The sequence below is a fragment of the Coregonus lavaretus genome, assembly GCF_964263955.1.
Source record: "Coregonus lavaretus genome assembly, chromosome: 9".
In the NCBI taxonomy this organism is placed as follows: Eukaryota; Metazoa; Chordata; class Actinopteri; order Salmoniformes; family Salmonidae; genus Coregonus; species Coregonus lavaretus.
Genome location: NC_139996.1, coordinates 15,463,103 through 15,488,830, shown reverse-complemented (window position 1 = coordinate 15,488,830; position 25,728 = coordinate 15,463,103). Strand labels below are relative to the sequence as shown.

The 25,728-nt window shown below is 43.8% G+C and overlaps 2 protein-coding genes across 25 annotated transcripts in view; both read left to right on the top strand.

Annotated features, from left to right (window-relative positions):
* The window catches only part of kdm7ab (lysine (K)-specific demethylase 7Ab), a 52,086-nt gene extending 38,283 nt beyond the window's left edge, over positions 1-13,803 (top strand). Inside the window, exons 7-20 of the mRNA XM_084168852.1 lie at positions 200-362; positions 3,834-3,921; positions 5,470-5,576; positions 5,694-5,785; positions 6,022-6,108; positions 6,359-6,589; positions 6,751-6,875; positions 7,345-7,553; positions 7,640-7,734; positions 7,826-7,968; positions 8,088-8,236; positions 8,506-8,573; positions 8,773-9,061; positions 9,175-13,803. Coding sequence (XP_084024978.1) covers positions 200-362; positions 3,834-3,921; positions 5,470-5,576; positions 5,694-5,785; positions 6,022-6,108; positions 6,359-6,589; positions 6,751-6,875; positions 7,345-7,553; positions 7,640-7,734; positions 7,826-7,968; positions 8,088-8,236; positions 8,506-8,573; positions 8,773-9,061; positions 9,175-9,263 — 1,935 coding nt within the window. The 3' untranslated portion in view covers positions 9,264-13,803. The remainder of the gene's footprint in view (positions 1-199; positions 363-3,833; positions 3,922-5,469; positions 5,577-5,693; positions 5,786-6,021; positions 6,109-6,358; positions 6,590-6,750; positions 6,876-7,344; positions 7,554-7,639; positions 7,735-7,825; positions 7,969-8,087; positions 8,237-8,505; positions 8,574-8,772; positions 9,062-9,174) is intronic.
* Positions 13,804-15,028: 1,225 nt separating this feature from the next.
* LOC311135012 (CCR4-NOT transcription complex subunit 1-like) overlaps positions 15,029-25,728 on the top strand; it is a 32,514-nt gene continuing 21,814 nt past the window's right edge. For 7 of the 24 annotated variants that reach the window (XM_084168831.1, XM_084168846.1, XM_084168828.1 and 4 more), the window contains exons 1-18: positions 15,029-15,115; positions 16,820-17,114; positions 17,870-17,977; positions 18,274-18,372; positions 18,553-18,621; positions 18,736-18,790; positions 20,609-20,812; positions 20,948-21,116; positions 21,244-21,370; positions 21,469-21,579; positions 21,670-21,840; positions 21,992-22,119; positions 22,234-22,594; positions 24,338-24,469; positions 24,583-24,734; positions 24,895-25,066; positions 25,258-25,459; positions 25,550-25,687. In XM_084168831.1, coding sequence (XP_084024957.1) covers positions 17,013-17,114; positions 17,870-17,977; positions 18,274-18,372; positions 18,553-18,621; positions 18,736-18,790; positions 20,609-20,812; positions 20,948-21,116; positions 21,244-21,370; positions 21,469-21,579; positions 21,670-21,840; positions 21,992-22,119; positions 22,234-22,594; positions 24,338-24,469; positions 24,583-24,734; positions 24,895-25,066; positions 25,258-25,459; positions 25,550-25,687 — 2,500 coding nt within the window. In that variant the 5' untranslated portion in view covers positions 15,029-15,115; positions 16,820-17,012. The remainder of the gene's footprint in view (positions 15,116-16,819; positions 17,115-17,869; positions 17,978-18,273; positions 18,373-18,552; positions 18,622-18,735; positions 18,791-20,608; positions 20,813-20,947; positions 21,117-21,243; positions 21,371-21,468; positions 21,580-21,669; positions 21,841-21,991; positions 22,120-22,233; positions 22,595-24,337; positions 24,470-24,582; positions 24,735-24,894; positions 25,067-25,257; positions 25,460-25,549; positions 25,688-25,728) is intronic. The other 17 variants (XM_084168832.1, XM_084168826.1, XM_084168829.1 and 14 more) reach the window with 8 other exon arrangements.

Genomic DNA, 25,728 nt, shown 5'->3' with positions numbered 1-25,728 from the left:
ACAAGAGTTGTTCAAGCCTGTTTGCTTTGGCTATGTAGTCTGACAGCCCAGCATGATTAACCACATGCTTCTCCTGAGGTCTGTCACCCCTCAAGTTCTTACTCAAGCACCACTGACGACATGCTGGGTCTTGTTCATTTGCCTTCCCTTTTTTATGTTAGTAATTCAAATGTTCTCATTTTTCATCTTTGTCCTGAAGGGAGAGAAGATTTTCTACTTGATCAAGCCGACCCAGGCGAATCTTGCGCTATACGAGGCGTGGAGTTCGTCCCCCAACCAGAGCGAGGTGTTCTTCGGGGACAAGGTGGACCAGTGCTACAAGTGTGTGGTGCCGCAAGGAACCACTGTCCTCATCCCCACAGGTGAGGACAAAGTTTTATTTTTATTTTTAATTTTTATAAGGAACTTGTCTGAGTTCAAAGGGTTCAAATTGCTCTACTGTTAAAACATGCCTCATATACAGCACTATATTTCCAAAGCTCTGCTTCAGGGCATTCAAAAACACAAGAGCCATAAGGAGCCATAGAGCTGCTTTTCCACTTGGCATTGAGCGTAGCAGCTAGCCTTTAATGGCGTCTCACAGGAAGGCCTGTGTGATTTGTCTTCCACTGTGGACCTCCTTTGTCACCGTGGACACCAGCACCACATGCCACCTTCCTTCCGTCCACTTTGGTTCACAGAACTTCCCCACATCATATGGTCCTCCGATTTACATGGCAAGTCAAATAGGTGATGACGCGCTCAAAATGAATTGATACTCGTTAAAGGGAATATACACTAGATCTGAATGAATGAAATAATCTTATGAAATACTTTTTTCTTTACATAGTTGAATGTGCTGACAACAAAATCACACAAAAATTATCAATGGAAATCAAATCTATCAACCCATGGAGGTCTGGATTTGGAGTCACCCTCAAAATTAAAGTGGAAAACCACACTACAGGCTGATCCAACTTTGATGTAATGTCCTTAAAACAAGTCAAAATGAGGCTCAGAAGTGTGTGTGGCCTCCACGTGCCTGTATGACCTCCCTACAACGCCTGGGCATGCTCCTGATGAGGTGGCAGATGGTCTCCTGAGGGATCTCCTCCCAGACCTGGACTAAAGCATCCGCCAACTCCTGGACAGTCTGTGGTGCAACGTGGCGTTGGTGGATGGAGCGAGACATGATGTCCCAGATGTGCTCAATTGGATTCAGGTCTGGGGAACGGGCGGGCCAGTCCATAGCATCAATGCCTTCCTCTTGCAGGAACTGCTGACACACTCCAGCCACATGAGGTCTAGCATTGTCTTACATTAGGAGGAACCCAGGGCCAATCGCACCAGCATATGGTCTCACAAGGGGTCTGAGGATCTCATCTCGGTACCTAATGGCAGTCAGGCTACCTCTGGCGAGCACATGGAGGGCTGTGCGGCCCCCCAAAGAAATGCCACCCCACACCATGACTGACCCACCGCCAAACCGGTCATGCTGGAGGATGTTGCAGGCAGCAGAACGTTCTCCACGGCGTCTCCAGACTCTGTCACGTCTGTCACATGTGCTCAGTGTGAACCTGCTTTCATCTGTGAAGAGCACAGGGCGCCAGTGGCGAATTTGCCAATCTTGGTGTTCTCTGGCAAATGCCAAACGTCCTGCACGGTGTTGGGCTGTAAGCACAACCCCCACCTGTGGACGTCGGGCCCTCATACCACCCTCATGGAGTCTGTTTCTGACCGTTTGAGCAGGCACATGCACATTTGTGGCCTGCTGGAGGTCATTTTGCAGGGCTCTGGCAGTGCTCCTCCTGCTCCTCCTTGCACAAAGGCGGAGGTAGCGGTCCTGCTTCTGGGTTGTTGCCCTCCTACGGCCTCCTCCACGTCTCCTGATGTACTGGCCTGTCTCCTGGTAGCGCCTCCATGCTCTGGACACTACGCTGACAGACACAGCAAACCTTCTTGCCACAGCTCGCATTGATGTGCCATCCTGGATGAGCTGCACTACCTGAGCCACTTGTGTGGGTTGTAGACTCCGTCTCATGCTACCACTAGAGTGAAAGCACCGCCAGCATTCAAAAGTGACCAAAACATCAGCCAGGAAGCATAGGAACTGAGAAGTGGTCTGTGGTCACCACCTGCGAAACCAGTCCTTTATTGGGGGTGTCTTGCTAATTGCCTATAATTTCCACCTGTTGTCTATTCCATTTGCACAACAGCATGTGAAATGTATTGTCAATCAGTGTTGCTTCCTAAGTGGACAGTTTGATTTCACAGAAGTGTGATTGACTTGGAGTTACATTGTGTTGTTTAAGTGTTCCCTTTATTTTTTTGAGCAGTGTATTTATTTTATTATCCAGTTTCTGTAGCCACACGGCGGAGAAGCAGATTTCCAAGTTATTTATAGTGACATTTTTTTCACTAGAGGGAAACCACACAGCTTCACACAGAGCTGCTTTTCCCAGTTGGTGGGCTGGGGTGTGTAAAGCTCTCTGGGCTGATGATGCTAGCAGACGCTGTGAGAGAGTGACATTACGAGTGGCTCCCTACTGGGAGAGAGGCCCGGCCCAGATCCATATTGGGTCACGCTCATGGTCCCTCTCCACCAGCCTGTCAAACCGTTCCCACAGGCCCCCAGTACATACACACCTCAGTACATAAACGGACACAACCAGCATTCTTTAATATGCAAACAATGTTAATCCCCATGAAAGACATTGTTAATCAGTGTCCCGCTTAAGCATGACACTCATAAACATGGTAGCCATGGGCTACCTAGCTTAAGAGCGTTGGGCCAGTAACCGAAGGTCTCTGGTTCGGGTCCCCGAGCCGGCAATGTGGAAAATCTGCCTTTCTGCCCTTTAGCAAGGCAGTTAACCCCCAACAACTGCTCCCCGGGCGCCGACGATGTGGACGTCGATTAAGGCAGCCCCCCGCACCTCTCCGATTCAGAGGTGTTGGGTTAAATGCGGCAGACACATTTCAGTTGAATTCATTCAGTTGTACAACTGACTAGGCATCCCCCTTTCCCTTTCCCAATCTCAATGTGCGTTTGGGTGGACTTTCCAGGGTGTTTGCCAAAACAAGCAAGCTAAGGATGTTTTCTCCAGGGAAAGTGCCAAGACTAATACAACATATGTTTCTATCTCCTGATGTCGTAGATTAATGTAAATGAAATAACATTTCAGCTAAAGAGAATTGTAGAGAATTTTAACTATGGCTCATCAGCATGAGCACACACCTTTATGGATTAAGGTGCAAATTATTGTTACAATTATGTTTTAACATAATTACAGTGTCTGAAATGGTTTATCACGGGAAGCCAAAGGCCCCCTGGTAGGGAAGGTCAGAGTTGGGCTCTTAATGGCTGGTATGTAGGCGACCTGCAGACAGGCAGGGGATGAGAGAGAACCCCACCTGGTATCAGCCATCCATATAATCTCTTGAGCGGCTACCGTCCTCTCTCTGCTGGGGCCACAGCAACGCCGTGTTCACCCTCCATGACAGGGCATTTATTATGTTTAGGGTCCACCGGCACAGCATCATCACACCTGTTTGGCTGCACTGCTGCCACATGGAAGGATATATCCTCTGGTGTAACAGAACCATTTCCTAAACCCTTTGATGTGTCTAAAACACACAGCTGGAAAGCAAGAATTCCAAAATGTTCCAAATTAAATGTTTAAATGTATTTCATGCAAAGCAGATTTCAGAGAAACTTGAAACTGGAGAGGGTGATGGATTGATTTTCAGTTGGCGGACTGTGTGTGCGTGTGTTTTTTCTGCCTGCTACTGGCCTTTTGCTCCACATCGGTGGGTTAGCTGTTGATTTGGTCCATCCTCCTCTGTGTTCCCAGGATGGATCCATGCTGTTCTCACCTCTCAGGATTGCATGGCATTCGGAGGGAACTTCCTCCACAACCTCAACATAGGCATGCAGCTCAGGTGAGCACCTGAAATACTGCCCCTCTGGCCTATGCTCATTCTATTAACTTTCTTTATTGGTATTAACCTAAGTAATAACATTATGAAATTAATGGCCAAATACACAGCTGTTATCTTCTGCTCCTTTTAATGACCAGTAATGAAGTAGTGGTAGAATGTCTATGGTTTGACTGTGATCCCACTGGGCACAAACTGGTTGAATCAACGTTGTTTCCACTTCATTTCTAAAAACAACAAGAAAATGTGATGATGAATCAACGTGAAAAACTGATTGGATTTCGGGAATGTGTGTATGTGTGTATATATATATATATATGTGTATATGTATATATGTATATTATACTGAACAAAAATATAAAGGCAACCATTTCTATGATTTTACTGAGTTACAGTTCATATAAGGAGATCAGCCGATTTAAATACATTCATTAGGCCCTAATCTATGGATTTCACATGACTGGGCAGGGGCATAGCCATGGGTGGGCCTGGGAGGGCATAGGCCCACCCACTTGGGAGCCAGGCCCAGCCAATCAATTCGTTTTTCCCCACAAGGGCTTTATTACAGACATAAATACTCCTCAGTTTCATCAGCTGTCCAGGTGGCTTGTCTCAGATGATCCCGCAGGTGAAGAAGCCGGATGTGGAGGTCCTGGGCTGGCGTGGTTACACGTGGTCTGCTGTTGTGAGGCCCGGTTGGACGTACTACCAAATTCTCTAAAACGACATTGGAGGCGGCTTATGGTAGAGAAATGAACATTCAATTTTCTGGCAACAGCTCTGGTGGACATTCCTGCAGTCAGCATGCCAATTGCGCGCTCCCTCAAAATTGAGACATCTGTGGATTGTGTTGTGACAAAACTGCACATTTAAGAGTGGCCTTTTATTGTCCCCAGCACAAGGTGCACCTGTGTAATGATAATGCTGTTTAATCCGATTATTGATATGCCACACCTGTCAGGTGGATGGATTATCTTGGCAAAGGAGAAATGCTCACTAACAGGGATGTAAACAAATTTGTGCGCAAAATTTGAGATAAATAAGCTTTTTGTGCATATGGAAGATTTCTGGGATCTTTTATTTCAGCTCATGAAACATGGGTTCAACACTTTACATGTTGCGTTTTATAGTTTTGTTGTGTGTGTGTGTGTGTGTCAATAAATTAAAACGCCACTAATATACAAAAAAAAGTTAGATTTGTCCTGTATTTCAGTCAGACTTCCTATTCATTTGATGAGAATTGACATTCCAACCCGTCTCTTTTGCAGTCACGTTGTGCTTATGACAAGACATATAACAGTAAGGATGTGTTACTGGTGATGTTAAACACTTCGCCAATCGTTGTTGAGATCTGATATTCTGCGCAGCGCAAGAAGAGACGTAGGTCAATGTCATATCGTCAACCAATCACATATTTAAAAATATTATTGTAGGCTACCGTCCTGCAAAATCATCCCGTTGTCCCGCATTTGAGTATTTTAAATGTGGTCACCCTAGGTCTCAGCACTGTGGAGCTGTGTTTGACCTCTATTGCTGCATCCTCAACTACAGGTGTTATGAGATGGAGTGGCGGTTAAAGACTCCGGACCTTTTCAAATTCCCTTACTTTGAGGCCATCTGCTGGTACGTGGCCAAAAATCTACTGGAGACTCTAAAAGGTGAGAGAAATACCACTTTGCGGAAGTGTTTGTTGCTGTTTCGGTGATGTCCCCTTCTTTGGTGACACTTGCCCTTTTTTTTTCAACATCCTTCTCATAAGATTCCTGTCTTCTCAGAGTTACGAGAGGATAACTGCCAGCCCCCAGCCTACCTGACAGATGGAGTGAAAGCCTTGATTACTGCACTGAAGAACTGGCTGAAACGAGAGGTAGGATACTACAGGAAACCAGATTATTTTGTCCGTGCAACATCCGACTTTACAGAATAGGACGTTTGGGCACATTATCTACACTCTACTGTAATCTACACTGGGCTCCTTCAAGGTCAATGGTGGGCAGGTTGTATCCGGTGTGATGGTATGACCTGGCTGGGAACCTGTAACCACCATCTGCAGACAGACCGTACAAGCCCCTCATTATCCCCCTGCTCTCTGCCTCTCCTCAGGTCACAGAGCCGGCCAGCGAGGTCCCGGACCATATCAGACCCAACCATCTGATTAAAGAACTCACAAAGGAAATCCGCTACCTGGAGGTAAGGCCCAGCGTGGAGCCTGGGAGGGGAAAGAGGTCCTCAGGCTGTAATGTGAAAACATAAAGGAGAAGTAAAGCTCACAGTACTTGGAGCTGGTTCTAAACATTTGTGCTCAGAGTAAAAGTTGGCTGTTCCTCATCATCTTTTCCTCTTTGTCTTTTATAAATACCAGGTCAAAAGCACTGTGTTTCTTTGAAGCTGGATATTGTAGCGTTGTGGTTCTGTACTAACTAGCATCTCTTAACCACAGGAGGAGGAGCAGAGTGGAGGTAGCAAGCCAATTAAATCTCAGGGATGTGGAGCGTGCCTGCTGACGCGGTCAACTCTGGACAAGGCTAGCCATCATGCTCGCAGGACAGCTAGGCGGCTACGGCACCACCACCATCATCACCATGCGCCCAAGACCCCCTCCAACCTGGAGATCCTGGAGCTGCACACACGACAGGTGCTCAAGAGGCTGGAGGTGGGACCCTTTGAGGAGGTGAGGGCACACACTACCCTCTCCCCCATGCTGCTTGGTGTAACCCATTGTGCAACTCCATTTCTCCTGGATTATCCATGTCTTGGAGGACGTTACTCATACACTGAGGCTAGGTTCATTATAAACTTTTGTTAAAGTAAATCTCTATGCCACTTTCTCAGGATGTCGCATTCAGCTCCACGGTGATGGCCAAGTTCAACAAGCCGTCCATGGCATCGGCTGCAGCGGTGGAGCGGAGCCTGGACAACAACCTCCTACTAGTGATGTGCAATGGCAGGATTATTAGGTGAGTTGGAAGAACCCCCACCCCCCTCTCTGGCACCCTTGGCCCCTAGGCTGCCTGTGACCTTTCCAGGGAAGGAGCCTAGGATCTGGGGCCTGGGTTAATGGTTCCTCTGCCCCCCGACAACTCAAGTCCTGAGTCATGCATCACCTCCCCACAGGTAGAGCAATGACTCACTACCTACTCAACACCCAACACCTCTGACTGGCTTTGACGATGCTCCGCACTGCTCGACTTATTGGCTGGAGCGGTTTCATGTTACAACTCAGAGCTGCCATTGTGCAGCCTTAACATGTTAGGACGTACCACCTGCACTATGCAATCTTTACATGTTTCAACTCATCACTTAAATAAACTTTAACCAAAATAACAGGAGGTAAGATGGGTTTCAGTGCCAAATGCTGTGGTTTGTCTATTTGTTTGCCTCCAGGGTATTTCTCCCCTTCTTACTATTGTGTGTATGTGTGCACAGAGATGAGCGTCGTCACACCAGGTTGAAGAGTAGTCTGGTGCAGGACGGTAAGAGGACTGGCGACCACCAGAGGGAAGGGGTCCTGGTGAAGACAGAGATCAATGACAGCAAGCAGGAACAGCACCGAGACCAAGAGAGAGAGGAGAAACCCAGCCCCCTCAGCAGTGAGTCTAACTGGTCAAGTCACCAGCTGTCAATCAACGGTTTAGGTAGGCTCAACTTTGAATGCACCAGAATTTCACGTAAAAATTAGGTGCAGAGATATTTCATTCATCCTTCTCTTTTTCCTCCTCAGAGTTTTTCGAAAGAGTGAATACCGAACTCAGGGAAGGAGCCGCGGTGTACTCCGACATTTCAGACTCTGAGTCCAAAGAACGTTGCTCTACGCAGGTAGCTAATCCCACTTCCTTTCAAGGGCCCTGTCTCTCCTTCAAACAGAAGAAGTGTTTAAGTTGTAAAGTTGTCTATGTGATTTGTGCAGAAAAAGGACTCCTCAGGGGAAGATTCGGGGAGCTCAGAGGAGGAGGATAAGGAGCAATGCAGGACAGAGCGAGGCACAGGCAGTGTGACGGACCTGCACCAGGCCAGCCAGGCCTTCCGCCACTTCCACAAACCACTCAAAAGGTACAGGAAGCATGGATGAATGGACCAAGTGGCATTCTTGTTCTAAGGATTCTGCATGATTCATTCATTATCCAGTTGAGTTAAGAGATTCATTAAGTTGTTCCTATACTCGTTTTCAGACAACGCCCTACCTCTCCAACCACAGAAGAAGAGGCTATTGAGGGCATGCTGTCCATGGCAGGGCTGCTTTATCCTCAGCGACCAGAGGAGAGCAGCACTGCCCAGGAGCCCTGGTGGTCCAGGCCGGCCCATCAATCCCCCGACAGTGGTACACTCCAGTCCTGAAATGCTTATAAACACCATTTGACTAAGCCCCTAATTCAAGGGCGGCAGGTAGCTTAGTGGGTAAGAGCGTTGTGCCAGTAACCGAAAGGTCGCTGGTTCTAATCCCTGAGCCGACTAGGTGAAAAATCTGTCGATGTGCCCTTAACCCTAATTGCTCCTGTAAGTCGCTCTGGATAAGAGCGTCTGCTAAATGACTAAAATGTAAATGTAATCCATTTCAGATAGTAAACTTTCTCTGTGGTTGTTCTGTAGGTGGAAGAGAGCCTGTGTCAGGGGAGGAGAGCCAGGATTCAGACAGCAACTCCACACTGAGCCTTCAGGTAATAATCAAGGATGAATGGGTCATGCCTGCACATGCTGAGACTGACGTCTATTAAGACTGATGTCTCTAATTTGAGACTACATCAGAATCACTCACTCTGTATTTGAATGACTGATATTCCTCTCTAGGTAACAAGTTGGGATTTTGTTCAAAGAACAGCAGATCCAATTTAAAGTAATAGTCTCGCCTTCCTTTAGGATGAGCGGAGGGCCCAGCAGCATGTGCGTAAGGAGTGTCGAGCCGAGCTTAGCCAGCGGATCCAGGAGAACAAGAACTTCATGGACAGTCAGAGCAGTGGGAGTAACAGTAACAGCAGCGAGGCCTGGGGGGACCAAAGCCCCTCTCAGGCTGCCTCTAGCCCCCTCCACCTGGACCCCAGCTCAGGGACTGACTACCAGTACAGTGAGACCTCCCTGTCACCCCCCCGGCACCCCTCCAAGAGGCCCGCTCCAAACACCCCACCCATCAGTAATCAAGCGACTAAAGGTTTGACTCCATATTTCTTTATTTTATTTAGCTGAAATTAGCGTAGCATTATTCCTCTCTCTATCTCGCTCATCCTTTTGTTATTGATCTCTGTGCAATGTTTTTCTCCTCAGGAAAACGTCCTAAGAAAGGTATGACCACCGCTAAGCAGAGACTGGGGAAGATTCTCAAGCTGAGCAGGAACAACCACTTCTTGCTATAGCACTTAAGACCCTGATGTCTCCAGAAAGAACTTTGAGAAGGCACAACTCACCCCCCTGCCCATATACTGTTTCGGTTTTGACTCACATTTTACAAAAATCATCACTTGGATGGATTGACCTGAAACATTAATGGCCACATGCTTGATGTGCAAGTATTGGATGTAGGGCTGTCAGAATTAATCAGTTAACTTGAGTTAACTTTTTGTAATTTTAGTGCACTCTTTTTATTTGTATTTTTTTGGGGGGATTAATCGCATTGTCTGAAAGCGTTCAAAATAAACTGAAACATTCAAAATACAGAATCTATACAGTTAAAACAACGATGCGATGTCCAAAAAAGTTGACATTTAGGTTGAAGAAAGTGTGCTTTATCAATTTACCTGATTTGGCTAACTGTTACTTTGGACAAAATCAAGACTTCAATATTCTTGTAATGCTTTTTGTATAAACAAATTACAATTACAGCTCAATTTGAGCAAACTCTGAATTTGCAATTTAATCGTGATTCATCGTGATAACTCCGTTTATTTTATCGTTTGACAGCCCTAATTGGATGACAAGATAATGGATTTACACAAGCAAGCACACAGTTTCCCATGGTGAAGTGATGGTGCGCAAAAAATAAAAATGCATGGATCCTCAGCAGTGACATTGGATTGTATAGGATCCTCAGCAGTGACATTGGATTGTATATGATCTGGCCATCAAAAGAGCTATATAGTAAACATGGCTTTGTTTCAGAGTTGAAGCACCGCAACAACACTGGATTGTCCAAAGATGCATGGCAGTGGGAATTTAAATGACGTTTGATACAACAACATCTGCATCTGAGCCACGCACTGTGGTATCTATTTTGACTGGTGTATTTTACTTAAGGCTTGCACTAGCCCTTCCAACCAACACTACTTGTTATGCCACAACAAGCAAATAATGTTGTTTAAGCCAAGAATGGCAAGCTTTCTGCTACCAGAGTTTATCACCTCTCTTTGGGACATTGTCTTGAGTTGGTTTGGTCTGACTTAAGAGCAAGAATGATGCTATGGTGTTGGAACTCATTTTAAATGGTGCTGAAGTGCATATTCATGATATCCTTTCGTCTACCCTCTTGTTACAATCACACCAGTGATTGAATTTCAGAGGGGGGGATATTTTGATGCAGTTTACTGAAGGGGTTACGACTCCTTATTGCTCTTTAGTTGGATCACTGACCATATCAAATGTGTTCCTTTGGTGCCACCTATTGGTCAAAGGAGGGCAGGAGCATTGAGAGTGCTGTTATTATGAAATGTTTCTGAAATTGCAAAAAGCTATCAAGTAGCAAATGTACTGAATTTATTTACAGAAAATATAAGTTATCCTTAATTTATTTCACTTTCTCTTTTGGTGTTTGTGTTTTATTGTTATTTTTCTTTTAATGGTTTTGAATGATGTGAAAAAAGTTAATAATGGCTATGATGTGACAATGACAATACTGTTACAATGGTTAATGTAACGGGTGTGTGATTTATGTTTTATATTCGCAAACCGGTTGTATATGTTGCCTCTATCACATTTGTATGGGTGGATTTAAGCAAAAATCTACTAACATGTGGAACTAAATTTGATTTAAAATGTTTGGGAGATGATACACATTTCTTATCTTCTAGGTCGGCTAAGATTGAAGAAAAAAAAAGATCAAAGAATATTTGTCTTACTCATTTGTATGAATTTGAAATAATATTTATTTTTTTATAAATGTGTCTTTAGTGACCCTGATAACTTTGCAATTGTACAAAGTGTATGTGAGAAATGTAATTATGGCTACTGATCCAGTTATTGTTAGTGTATGTTTATTTTCCCTGTCACTATACCCTTATATTGGCTTGAAAGACCTCGGGTTGGATTTTGAATTGGTGGTCTTTTGTTGTTGTTGATAATGCCAAAAATGTGATTACCATGAATAGGCGAAGTGAGAGATTGCTCCTGTTGGTGTCTTTCTAAGGGACCCATTCTCTTGACTTAAGAAACTTTTTTTTATTGTTTTCATAAGCGACATGAAATCACCCATCATCTCGGACACATTTTCTGATCATTCATTTTATTAACATTTTTATGTCATTGGTATTACAAGTGCCACTAGGAAACCCATTTAGTTGTGACCTTGACTCCTTTTTATGGAAATTGAATTATGCTGCCTGTCTTCCTGACTTTCATTCCAAAATCTTGTTTGTTCATACATGTCAATCGTCGTCACTTCAATGAGTGAATGGTGGACTGCTCTGCTATGTTACGACTGCTCTGCTATGTTACGACTGCTCTGCTATGTTACGACTGCTCTGCTATGTTACGACTGCTCTGCTATGTTACGACTGCTCTGCTATGTTACGACTGCTCTGCTATGTTACGACTGCTCTGCTATGTTACGACTGCTCTGCTATGTTACGACTGCTCTACTATGTTACGACTGCTCAGGGCTCTTTTGGTGGTGACTGTTTCTAAACTAAGAAATGTTAAATATTTATTTTGTGGACATTGCTACAGAGAATGGTTGCACCAAAAGAAGCAAACTCTTGAATGCAAATCCCCTTCCTGCATTTAGCACATAGCACGCCAACAGAGGGGACCCCAAGTGAAGTTGAGCCATCTACAAAATCCTCACCATTCTTGTATGCTATCTGCCAAGGCATATTGCACTAACTTCCAGGTTTAAGCATATCAAATAGCTTTAGATGCCCCCATTCAAGTATTTGTGACAGAACTGAGTTTCCATCATGAATTGACGTTTACTCCATACCCTCATGGTGCCATCTTCCTGGCTACCTACTGTATTTAGCCATTGTGCTTGGCTATACAGTGAGCTTCAAAAGTATTGGGATAGTGACTTTTTTGGCTCTGTACTCCAGCACTTTTTGGATTTGAAGATATACAGTAGCTATGAGGTTAAGTCAGCTTTAATTTGATGGTATTTTCATCCAAATCTGGTGAACCGCTTAGAAATTACAGCACTTTTTGGACATGGTCGCCCCATTTTAGGGGATCAAAAGTATTGGAACTAATTCACTTGTGTATTAAAGTAGTCAAAAGTTTAGTATTTGGTCCCATATTGCTAGCATGCAATGATTACATCAAGCTTGTGACTACAAACTTGTTGGATGCATTTGCTGTTTGTTTTGGTTGTGTTTCAGATTATTTTGTGCCCAATAACTTATTTCTCTCAAATTTGGACCACAAACCTGTTTACATCCCTGTTAGTGAGCATTTCTCCATTGCCAAGATAATCCATCCACCTAAGAGGTGTGGCATATCAAGAAACTGATTAAACAGCATGATCATTACACAGGTGCACCTTGTGCTGGGGACAGAAGGTCACTCTAAAATGTGCCGTTTTGTCACAACAGAATGCCACAGATGTCTCAAGTTTTGAGAGAGCGCGCAATTGGCATGCTGACTGGAGGAATGTCCACCAGAGCTGTTGCCAAATACTTAAATGTTCATTTCTCTACCATTAGCCGCTTCCAACTTTGTTTTAGAGAATTTGGCAGTACATCCGACCGGCGTCACAACCACAGACCACGTTTAACCACACCAGCCTAGGACCTCCACATCCGGCTTCTTCACCTGCGAGATCGTCTGAGGTGGTGCTGAGGAGTATATCTGTCTGTAATAAAGCCCTTTTGTGGGGAAAAACTCATTCTGATTGGATGGGCCTGGTTCCCCAGTGGGTGGGCCTGGCTCCCAAGTGGGTGGGCATATGCCCAGTCATGTGAAATCCATAGATTAGGGCCTAATGAATTCATTTCAATTTACTGATTTCCTTATATGAACTGTAACTCAGTAAAATGTTGCATTATTTTTGTTCAGTATAAAAGTGTTTAGAAACATTATCTTCTTTACAATAAAATGTACTCTAAAATGACTACATGATTTGCCATTAATTTCTATTGGGTACAAAATAGTCTGAAACATAACCAAAACAAACAGCAAATGTGTAGATTCACAAGCTTGATTTAATCATTGTGTGCTAGGAATATGGGATCAAATACTAAAATGTTGACTACTTTAATACATGTGAATTTGTCCCAATACTTTTGGTCCCCTAAAATGGGTGGACTATGTACAAGAAAAGTGCTGTAATTTCTAAACCGTTCACCCGATATTGATGAAAATATCCTCAAATTAAAGCTGACAGTCTGCACTTTAACCTCAGTCATTGTGTCATTTCTGAAGTAATGAGCCAAAACAAAATGCTGTGGAGAGATTCAGAGAAGCTGGACTTCTAGTTCTACTCCCAGGCCCTGTAAAACCACAACAAAAAGACTAAACTTCTGAAAGGGCAAAGATCATGAGTTGCTTTTCAGTTACTCTCAACAACACTTTCACTTTTAATCTTCCAACATGTTTGATCATACATGGCATTACTGGTCTGCTGACAGGGTCTTGTTCTCCAGTAGACTACTATTAATTATACAGTATTTATTTGACTGCATTCTAGATCAGTTTTACATTTGTGGGAAGTGTTGTTGGTCATGGTGTCTATTTCCAGTCTGCGGTTTGGTTGAATGTCTATAATAGGTTATTTCATCATTGAAAACAATAAGCTTGTCTTGACACTAACCCATTGCAATGAATCTTTGAATGTTTGTTTATTTCTCTATCCCAATGTGGCCTGTAAATAATTACATATTTTAAAGTGATGTTTTCATTATTTATTCTCAGCCACTCTATCCTGCATCAGTAATACTGGGTAAGATATTTCCTTGACAAATGCCTTTGGTGTGGTAGCTAGCCTTAGATCACTTGATTGAATATCTGTCACCAATGACTACTGTGAGAGCTAATGTAAAAAAATTAAAATATATATTTAACCTTTATTTAACTAGGCAAGTCAGTTAAGAACAAATTCTTATTTACAATGACGGCCTACCCTGGCCAAACCCGGACGATGCTGGGCCAATTGTGCGCCGCCCTATGGGACTCCCAATCACGGCCGGATTGTGATACAGCCTGGAATCGAACCAGGGTCTGTAGTGACGCCTCTAGCACTGAGATGCAGTGCCGTAGAAAAAAATATTCAAACTTTCTGTTCTACATCCTATTGGTATTAATTTCCATCTACAATGTGCATGCTTGGAGATCTAAATGTGCTAGAGGTTTTCATAGTACCAAACTTGCATATAGCAGGTCAGTCATTATGTAACAGTGCACAAATGGAACATATGCCTAGTGTTTGTTGTCCCCATAGAGTTCCATATTTCAGCAGTAGGGGGACACAGAGTCCCAGACACTCGAGTTGTTGCCCCTGTGCCCTTTTCTCAATCTATTCAGTGCTTACTGATTTGAAAGGACTGAAGTCTGAACAGCCTTAAACCAGTCCATGACAGGTGTAAGCAATATGGCAGAAGCTCTTCTCAGCCCAACCAAGTGGGGCCATCTCCAACCAAACAGTAATTTCAGAGCTGTGAACAATAGACTGTTATTATAGTTCTTCTCCTTTAGAGAAGATCATCATCATGAAACGAAATATACAGAGATTACAATCAAGCTGCCATATGATCAGAATCAGCCCTATGGATATATGTACATTCAGACTTTTGTTACATTCAAACAATTTTTGGTGGATGTGATTAGGTGCATGGCCCAAGTACATTTAGGGTAAATGTATTATCAATTAATCTTGTTTTCTATTTAGCTCATGTGGAAGCATGGCATACACAATAATAGTGACGCGAGCCCGGGCTCGAGCACTAAAGTGAAACCTGCACTGTGTGCGCGCGGGGATGACAGTCGCCATTTTATTTTGAAAAATCAAACCGAACTGGAAGGAGAGCGACCCAAAAGGAATGAATATCACAAATACATTTAGGGAAGCATGGTGAGTATTTTTTTTTTAACAATATATTGTAAAGAATCTGCGGTATTTTTTTCCTACAAATTAGGACACATTAGTAAGATAGAAAGTGTGCGACTAGCCGTTAAGCGTCGTAGCTAACGTTAGCAAAGATAAGGTAGCTAGTTAGCTACAATAGCCTTGGCTAAAGTTGATTTACGTTAGCAGCTAGGGACAGTTGGATGGTCTCATCTCAAAAGGCGGAGTTGGTTAGTGAAAATGTCCATATATTAACGTCTAACATGACTTACTCATTTCAAGTCCGCGGATGGTGCACTCTGACAACGACATTGGCATGCTAACGATATTTAACGAGCGTTACCCGTATAGTAGTTAGCTAACGTTAGTTGGCTAGCTACCTGGTCATACATAGCTAGGTCATCTAACTAACGACGTTACTACTATAACTAACGTTAGCTAGATATTTTGTTGACAATTTATTTCCGTGGACAATAACGTTACCAATACTCACTCGCTATTACATTGACCAGCTAACTATCGTTTTATAGAATAGTTGGATTTGCAACGTAAACAAATACTGTATTAGTTAGCCAACGACAGAAAAACAGCCTAACGTACGGCCTTCTGAGCGTTAACGTTAGCTAACATTGGCTGGCTGACGTTTGCCACATCTGCTAACTTAGCTAGCTGGTGTTGGCTGCGCAATGTGCTTGCTTATCCGGCTTGCTAACGTTAGCTGGCTAGCTCTTTGTCTCAATGGATAAGTTGACTTGTAGATGTCAGATGGTTAATGTTAGCTACATAATGTTACTGTCGTTTGCTAACGTTAACGGACCAAGTTGGTCAGTTATATTCTGCAGCTAGCAAACATGGCTATCGTTGATATTATTAGCTAACGTGAGCGAAGTTTGCTAGCTAACTATGTTGCGAAAGAACGAGTGAACAGATGCTAACGGTAGTTAGCGAAGTACGTTATCAATGTGGGCGATAACACATTTAATTGTATTTTTTTTAGATGAGACACAAACGACAATATGTGAATGTTACGTAACGTTAACTAATCTAGCTAGGTAACGTTAACTTAGTTGCCGTTCGTATTATCTCACTAGCTAGTCAACTACAGTAGCTAACGATTTGCATTATTGCTGGGACACTGAAAACATAATTAGCTTATATAACTGTCTTTATGTAGCTAAAACGACTTTGGCTTGACTTCATTGATTAACTATGCGTTGCCAGTTTAGAAGAGGAATATAGGAAATCATCCGCATTATTAGCTCACACGATGCTGATTGAACTGGGAGTCGTGGGTGTGCATCAAGTCAAGGCCCAACTTTCTTGATACTTTTACTAGACCGACGTTGGGGACATAGTTTTAGATAACATTTATCATGGTTTATCATCATTATAACTCAGTAATGGTGACTTTCTACCTGTAAATTACAAAGTAGCTGACTAGCTAGTTGTGTTGCTGTTTTCTTTAGTATTGCGCTGGCGTGTGAATCAGGATTACTCCAGGCGAGTAGTAGGCCTCGAAGCCTACCCCATTATTTTTGGTGGTCAATGAGGCTCATTTCTCATGGCAGTTGTACACCGTGCACTTTTGGTATTTACAACCCCAGTTTATCATATGACTATGTATTATTTGCTCAATTATTTTGTACTAGTTGTATCACCGTTTTAATATGGGCATATGTATTAACTAGTTTTCTCTTTTGTTATTTTCAGATTCTGAATTTGATGTTGCACTGAGGGACTTTACCTTGCATCAAGATCCACTGATAGAAGAAGCTTGTTTTAAAACATACATTTTTCACACCTTGGGGGGGGGGGGCAGAAGTAACCTATCACTGAAGTGACTAAAGGGGAATAATGGTGATTTTGCGCCGGGCACGGCCGCCTGCTTTCGCCCCAACCAGCAATGAATCTTGACTCGCTCTCGCTGGCTTTGTCTCAAATCAGCTACCTGGTGGACAATTTAACTAAGAAAAACTACAGAGCCAGCCAGCAGGAAATACAACATGTGAGTAGCATGTAGTATTTTGCTCACAAATTGTCCTTTCTGTCATTTCCATTTTTATAGTTGTGCCACTACAATGCAGTACACACATTTCTCACATATTTAGATGTTTGAAGGGCTATAGCTAAGTAGATTTTGAAACGTACATACATTAAAAATTATCTTATCACAAAATGATTGTAAAACCAATATGATTCTAGGGTTCATATGATTTTTCTATATAGAAAATGGGCATAGTTGGTGGGTGGGGTGTGTAGCAATGTTGGCACGGCTGAATTTGGTCAAGGTCTTGGGTAAAACCATTTTTGAAGCCCCCAGCTTGGCGACTGAGAATTTGTTTTAAAGCCAGTTTCCCTCAATTCTAGACATTTTAGTATGTAGCCGAGATAACAATTATTCACATTTTGCTGTGTTATGCTTAATCATTATAACAAAATCAATACTCCCGAATTCATTGTTTTTGTCTAGCTTTCATTTTAGTGATAGTTCTCAAATATTGAACAATATATAGATTATCTTTTCCACATACTTTATATCTAGTTTTAGTTGTTTAAGTTTATACTGAAAGCATTTTTCTAACCCGAAAAAAATTATTTCACCAAAAACAATGTTTGGATTTAGGCGGCCCGAAAACTTTCAGGAAAAAAAACCTGGGTTAAAAATTGCATTAGGTCTGAGATATCTTGACAATAATATTTTGGCTTTGACGGCCGACCTGTTATTTGTTATTTTGGTGAATGCGTCTTCTGTTCCAACAGATTGTGAATCGTCACGGCCCTGAGGCAGACAGGCATTTATTACGCTGTCTTTTCTCCCATGTGGATTTCAGTGGCGATGGTAAAAGCAGTGGCAAAGATTTCCATCAGGTAATTTCTGATTAGTAATACTTATTACACCAGTGGCTAAACTTCAACTGATTTTGGCTAAACTTCAACTGATTTTAGCAATGAGGATTACTGGTCTCTTTCAAACCGGAAAATGTTTAGATATCACAGCACTAGAAATATGTGAACACTAGAGGCACCACTGTGTACGTTTCCTAATCATCATTGGTATTGTCTGTTTGTCTTGCCTTTATTATTTTAGAAAGTGACTTTGCTTTCCTGTTTTGTCCTTAACTTATTTTGTTATGCCCCCTCTTCTCCCATTTACCTTGACCAAGACACAGTTTCTGATCCAGGAGTGTGTTTCACTGATTTCAAAGCCAAATTTTATTTCAACACTCTGCTACACCATCGACAATCCTTTGCACTACCAGAAGGTAGGAGACGTGCTTATTTTCTCACCTATCATTATAAAATAATTCTGCAATTTGTAAAATATTATTGTACTTTTCTGCATTGATGAAGTGGGTCCAAGTTAGGCCTCTCTTCATGTGCTAAAATTACTGTCTGCATCAGAATAACAGTTTAATGTTTTCTAAACGTTTTATAATTTTTAGAGTTTGAAACCTTCGGCCCACTTGTTTACTCAGTTGAGTAAAGTTCTCAAGCTAAGCAAGGTTCAAGAAGTAAGTAAAGTAATATGGAAATGTATGTTATCAGATGGTGGTTTTTATTGTAGTTGAAAAATAATATGGCAAACAATTTGAGATTATACTTAATCTCTTCTTTTTTCCCCGAAGGTTATATTTGGCCTTGCTTTGCTGAATTCGTGCAACGCAGACCTTCGTGGTTTTGGTAAACTCAGTTTTATATTTAATCATTTGACTATCTATACCTGCTGACTTGAATACATGCTATGTTTTATCTGTATATGCTGGGGGGGAGGGGGAGTGGGGTCTCATGAGTTATTCTGTTATCAAGGTGTCCAAGTGTAGCACATGGAAATGTGACACTCACTCCTGAGCCTGACGTGTCCCTACATGCGCAGCCGAATCGCTAGCTTTTCGCTTGGCGCGACTGTTAAAGACTCTTCGGAAGGGCGGTCACGTGTGCTAAAAAGGCAGATGTCCTGGGTTCGAGCCTCTGTGTGAGCCAAATCAGAAGGAAGCCATACTAAGCAAGCAGCGTGACATCCGTTATAAACTCAGCAAAAAAATAAACGTCCTCTCACTGTCAACTGCGTTTATTTTCAGCAAACTTAACGTGTAAATATTTGTATGAACATAACAAGATTCAACAACTGAGACATGTGACTAACAGAAATTGAATAATGTGTCCCTGAACAAAGGGGTGGTCAAAATCAAAAGTAACAATCAGTATCTGTTGTGGCCACCAGCTGCATTAAGTACTGCAGTGCATCTCCTCCTCATGGATTGCACCAGATTTGCCAGTTCTTGCTGTGAGATGTTACCCCATTCTTCCACCAAGGCACCTGCAAGTTCCTGGACATTTCTGGGGGGAATGGCCCTAGCCCTCACCCTCCGATCCAACAGGTCCCAGACGTGCTCAATGGTATTGAGATCCGGGCTCTTCGCTGGCCATGGCAGAACACTGACATTCCTGTCTTGCAGGAAATCAAGCACAGAACGAGCAGTATGGCTGGTGGCAATGTTCATGCTGGAGGGTCATGTCAGGATGAGCCTGCAGGAAGGGTACCACATGAGGGAGGAGGATGTGTTCACTGTAACGCACAGCGTTGAGATTGCCTGCAATGACAACAAGCTCAGTCCGATGATGCTGTGACACACCGCCCCAGGCCAGGACGGACGCTCCATTTCCAAATCGATCCCGCTCCAGAGTACAGGCCTCGGTGTAACGCTCATTCCTTCGACAATAAACACGAATCCGACCATCACCCCTGGTGAGACAAAACCGCGACTCGTCATTGAAGAGCACTTTTTGCCAGTCCTGTCTGGTCCAGCGACGGTGGGTTTGTGCCCATAGGCGACGTTGTTGCCGGTGATGTCTGGTGAGGACCTGCCTTACAACAGGCCTACAAGCCCTCAGTCCAGCCTCTCTCAGCCTATTGCGGACAGTCTGAGCACTGATGGAGGGATTGTGCCTTCCTGGTGTAATTCGGGCAGTTGTTGTTGCCATCCTGTACCTGTCCCGCAGGTGTGATGTTCGGATGTACCGATCCTGTGCAGATGTTGTTACACGTGGTCTGCCACTGCGAGGACGATCAGCTGTCCGTCCTGTCTCCCTTTAGCGCTGTCTTAGGCGTCTCACAGTATGGACATTGCAATTTATTGCCCTGGCCACATCTGCAGTCCTCATGCCTCCTTGCAGCATGCCTAAGGCACGTTCACGCAGATGAGCAGGGACCCTGGGCATCTTTCCTTTGGTGTTTTCAGTCAGTAGAAAGGCCTCTTTAGTGTCCTAAGTTTTCATAACTGTGACCTTAATTGCCTACCATCTGTAAGCTGTTAGTGTCTTAACGACCGTTCCACAGGTGCATGTTCATTGAACATGCATGGAAAACAGTGTTTAACCCCTTTTACAATTAGATTTTTACTAATTATTTTTAAAAGACAGGGCCCTGAAAAGGGGACGTTTTCTTTTTTTGCTGAGTGTACAAGTATTTCTTTGAAATATTTCCCCATCTGTCTTAAGCCGCGCAGTTCGTCAAACAAAGGCTCCCGGACCTCCTCCGCTCGTACGTGGACGCGGACCTTGGAGGAAACCAGGAAGGTGGCTTCCAAGACATTGCCATAGAGGTCCTGCACCTGCTCCTCTCCCATCTTTTGTTTGGCCAGAAGGGCGCCAGCGGGGTCGGACAAGAGCAGATTGACGCGTTCCTCAAGACGCTGTGCAGAGGTGAGGGGCATAGACGTACTACTTGAAAGGAAATGTTAATTATTTCCAGAAGTAACAAAGATTCCTTCATTCACAGCAATCTGGTAGTTTTGTACATTGTTGCCCCATCAATTAAATATTGTCTCTTTGTTTCAGATTTCCCGCAGGAGCGCTGCCCTGTGGTGCTCGCACCACTGCTGTACCCTGAAAAACGGGACATTCTGATGGACAGGATTCTGCCAGACTCGGGAGAGTTAGCCAAGACCATGATGGAGAGTTCTCTCGCAGAGTTCATGCAGGAAGTTGGCTATGGCTTTTGTGCAAGGTGATTGTTATTTAGTAACTGGAATGCCCATTACAAATCAAATTAATTCAGTTGTTTTTGATGTCATGCTTGACAACCACAAATGTCAGTTACCCCTGTTAATGTATTGTCTGTTTTTCATTCTAAGTCTCGATGAATGCCGCAACATAATCCTGCAGTATGGGGTGCGAGAGGTTACTGCCAGCCAGGTGGCTAGGGTCCTGGGGATGATGGCTCGCACCCACTCTGGCTTGTCTGATGGAATCCCCCTACAGGTGAGGATTGACCTGATGGTAACTTACTAAACCTCCTCAAAGCTCTGAAAAAAACATTGTATACTAATGTTTTCTCTGGTTCTTTACATCTTCCTCAGTCCATCTCGGCTCCGGGCAGTGGCATTTGGAGCGATGGAAAGGACAAAAGTGATGGCTCTCAGGCGCACACCTGGAATGTAGAAGTTCTAATTGATGTGGTCAAAGAAGTTGTAAGTTATAGTGGAATTACATATTATTCCGCTTCAGTTGGCCATTCGTCTCTTGCGCTTTGTACAGAACATTTCCTTTTTATATTTTAGAACCCCAATCTGAACTTTAAAGAGGTGACCTACGAGCTCGATCACCCTGGCTTCATGATCCGGGACAGCAAGGGACTGCAGATGGTGGTATATGGGATCCAGAGGGGCCTGGGCATGGAGGTGTTCCCTGTCGACCTTATCTACCGGCCCTGGAAGCATGCTGAAGGACAGGTAAGGAGGAGATTGGGTCAGATTTGTGTAAAAATGACCAGACACAACACTTTGGGCTCTTATTTCCAGAGGTAACATAAACTCTGATTCCTTCATTCACATCAATGAACTCCTCGGCACTCTTGACCATTCTCACTCCCCTCTCTTCCAGCTGTCATTCATCCAGCACTCCCTCATGAGCCCTGATGTGTTCTGCTTCGCTGACTACCCCTGTCACACCGTAGCCATCGACATACTCAAGGCCCCACCTGAGGATGATAATCGGGAGATAGCCACCTGGTACGTAAAACACAGGCCTCCTGACCTCCACAGTACCAAATACTCATTTACATGAATTATTAGAACAATGTCATGCCATTTGTGATAGTCTTTAATTGTGATTTCACCTCACAGGAAGAGCCTGGACCTGGTGGAGAGCCTCCTGCGCCTCTCTGAGGTGGGCCAGTACGAGCAGGTAAAGCAGCTCTTCAGCTTCCCCATCAAGCACTGTCCCGACATGCTGGTGCTGGCGCTGCTGCAGATAAGCACCTCCTGGCACACCCTGCGCCACGAGCTCATCTCCACCCTCATGCCAATCTTCCTGGGCAACCACCCCAACGCCGCCATCATCTTGCACTACGCCTGGCACGGACAAGGCCAGTCCCCCTCTATCCGTCAGCTGATCATGCACTCGATGGCAGAGTGGTACATGAGAGGGGAGCTGTACGACCAGGCCAAGCTGTCCCGCATCCTGGATGTGGCCCAGGACTTGAAGGTAGGAAGGGATCAGTGGCTTTTTTCAGGAAATATAATGAAAGCTGTGGTATAGTTTTGTGAAGGTAGGGTGTTCACCGACTCTGCCCAGTGGCTGAAAACGCATTTTGTTGATGACATTTCACTTCCTTATGTTATAAAATACATTTTACTAATACCAATATGATTCTTCATGTTCTGAATCGTTCAGTCTGGTCTTTCCCTAACATATCATTAACATTATATCAAAAAAGTCAGATTTCGTAACCTAATACATCCGATAAAAAGCACCGAGCTCTGTTAACAGAGCGGTGCAGCTTCATTGCCTAAACTTTTGAGGATTTTACATTTTGTGGTCCTCGTCTTCCAAGTTGTTTCCGCGGGTCGCAAATAGCAAAATTAGCATGACCCGAGCTGAATTAAATGTAAAGGTTTTGAAAATAAAAAGCTTGGTACGCTCAGTGCGCCGTTGACATTTTAGGGATACGCATGTCATGTCTCAAAATGGATATCTCTTACCTCAATTGTTTTTACCCTTGTAGGATGGGTGAAATTAGGGTGACTAAATCAATGGAGGCCTGAGGAGGGGGGGGAAAGGTAGTCATAAATCAGGAAAATAGCATCCTCGTCGGCTAGCATGCTAGCAGATACAATGTCATTGTGCTAATGCTAGTTAGCATTTGCTTGCGAAACTACCTCCAACTTTCTTCATACTGGACACAGACAAATAAAAATAGTTCATCTGACTCTGGGGAAGTACACTGAACAAAAATATAAATCCAACAATTTCAAAGTTTGTACTGAGTTGCAGTTCATTTAAGGAAATCGATCAATTGAAATAAATTAATTAGGCCCTAATCTATGGATTTTCCATGACTGCGCAGCCATGGGTGGGCCTGGGAGGGCATAGGCCATTAGTTTTCATCAGCTGTCCGGGTGGTTGGTCTCAGACTATCCCACAGGTGAAGAAGCCGGATGTGGAGGTCCTGGGCTGGTGCGGTATCACGTGGTCTGCGGTTGTAAGGCCGGTTGGGCATACTGCCATATTCGCAAAAATTACGGAGGTGGCTTATGGTAGAGAAATTAACATTAAATTCTCTGGCAACAGCTCTGGTGGACATTCCTGCAGTCAGCATGCCAATTGCACGCTCCCTGAACTTGCGACATCTGTGGCATTGTGCTGTGACAACTGCACATTTTAGTGGCCTTTTATTGTGTCCAGCACAACGTACACCTGTGTAATGATCATGCTGTTTAATCAGCTTCTTGATATGCCACACCTGTCAGGTGGATGGATTATCTTGGCAAAGGAGAAATGCTCACTAACAGGGATGTAAACAAAATTGTGCACAATTTCTGGGATCTTTTATTTCAGCTCATGAAACATGGGACCAGCACTTTACATGTTTCGTTTATATTTTTGTTCAGTATAGATAAATGGCATCATTGCCAAAATCCTGAAGTATCCTTTTAATTCTCGCACAGCATCCAGCCTTACTGATGCAATGCTATTTTCCTGATTAATTACTTTTTTCTTCTCTGGCCTCCAATGATTTAGTCGCCCTAATTTTGACCATCCTACAAGGGTAGAAACTGTTGTTTTGAATGGATTATGATAGCGACATTAGGTTTGGACCATTCGGTTTTCTTAGAGGATTATCTACATAATTAACACATTTTACCCATTTGTCAAAAGATGCATTTTTGATAAGGCCACTTCGTGCATTTTTGTTGTTGCAATATCCAAACTGTTCTTGTTTTTCAGTCTCTATCAATGCTGCTAAATGGTACTCCATTTGCCTTCGTTATTGACCTTGCTGCACTTGCCTCTCGCCGTGAATACCTCAAACTTGACAAATGGCTGACTGACAAAATCCGAGAGCACGGGGTGAGTGGTGTGAGTTGAGCCTTTTAATTTACAGCAATTACAACAAAATTATACATACACATTGCTACAAAAAGTTATTGGGATATAGTACATGACAGTCATTGACCTGTTTGCTGTTCTAGGAGCCCTTCATCCAGGCGTGTGTTACGTTCCTGAAGAGACGCTGTCCCTCTATCATGGGTGGTCTGGCCCCAGAGAAGGACCAGCCCAAAAGCGCCCTCCTTCCACCGGAAACGATGGCTACCATGCTGGGCTGTCTGCAGTCCTGTGCAGGGTGGGTTTACCTACCAGAGCTCGATTCATGGGGCCTATGATCAAATTGGCTCTTTCATTACTTCAATCATGTTGTATGGTGCCAAAAGGTCTAGTTTCCATAAGTCATCTTGTATTGTTATCAAGAAAGGTCATATTCCTCTAAATTATGTATTTTTCAGGAGCGTCTCTCAAGAGCTCTCCGAGACTATCTTGACCATGGCTGCCAACTGTAGCAACGTCATGAACAAAGCCCGCCAGCCGCCACCAGGGGTCATGCCAAAGGGACGTGCTCCCAGCACCAGCAGCATAGATGCAATTTCCCCTGTGCAGGTATCAGTGTCTCCTCTCCAGGTGAAGAGCTTACATAACATAATAAATGCAATCTAACACTATTTATTGGGGAATGTGTATCAGCTAGAAACATTGTACTTTCATCATCCCCTGAATCTGATTTTAATTGTTTTGTCTTATAACATTATAATTGTGAACATCAGCCTGAAATGCAGGTTGCTCATCCTTGTGCTCCGTTCTGTGTGTTACAGATGGATCCCCTGACAGCCATGGGCTCCCTCAACCTGGGCAGCTCTGCCACCTCTCACACACAGAGCATGCAGGGCTTTCCCACCCCGCTGGGCTCTGCTTTCAGCAACCCCCAGTCCCCAGCTAAGGCCTTCCCTCCTCTGTCCAACCCCAGCACACCATTTGGGGGGATTGGAAGCCTCTCTTCACAGCTAGGTAACCCAGGTATGAGGCGAGAACCTGCCATAGATATTTGTATAGTGTTTTGATTACACTATATGGAGTACTGAAGTGGGATGTTTTTCTTTTGTCTAGGTCCGCTGGGATCAGGCATTGGCTCTGGTATTGGTTCTGGTCTTGGAATGTCAGCGGTGAGCAGTGATCCGTTTGGGACGAGGAAGATGAGCACACCAGGCCTGAATCCGCCCACCTTTCAGCAGAGTAAGATGGCCTGTAAGTGGTGGTGGTGTGACTGAGTGTATTTCCTCTGAAAA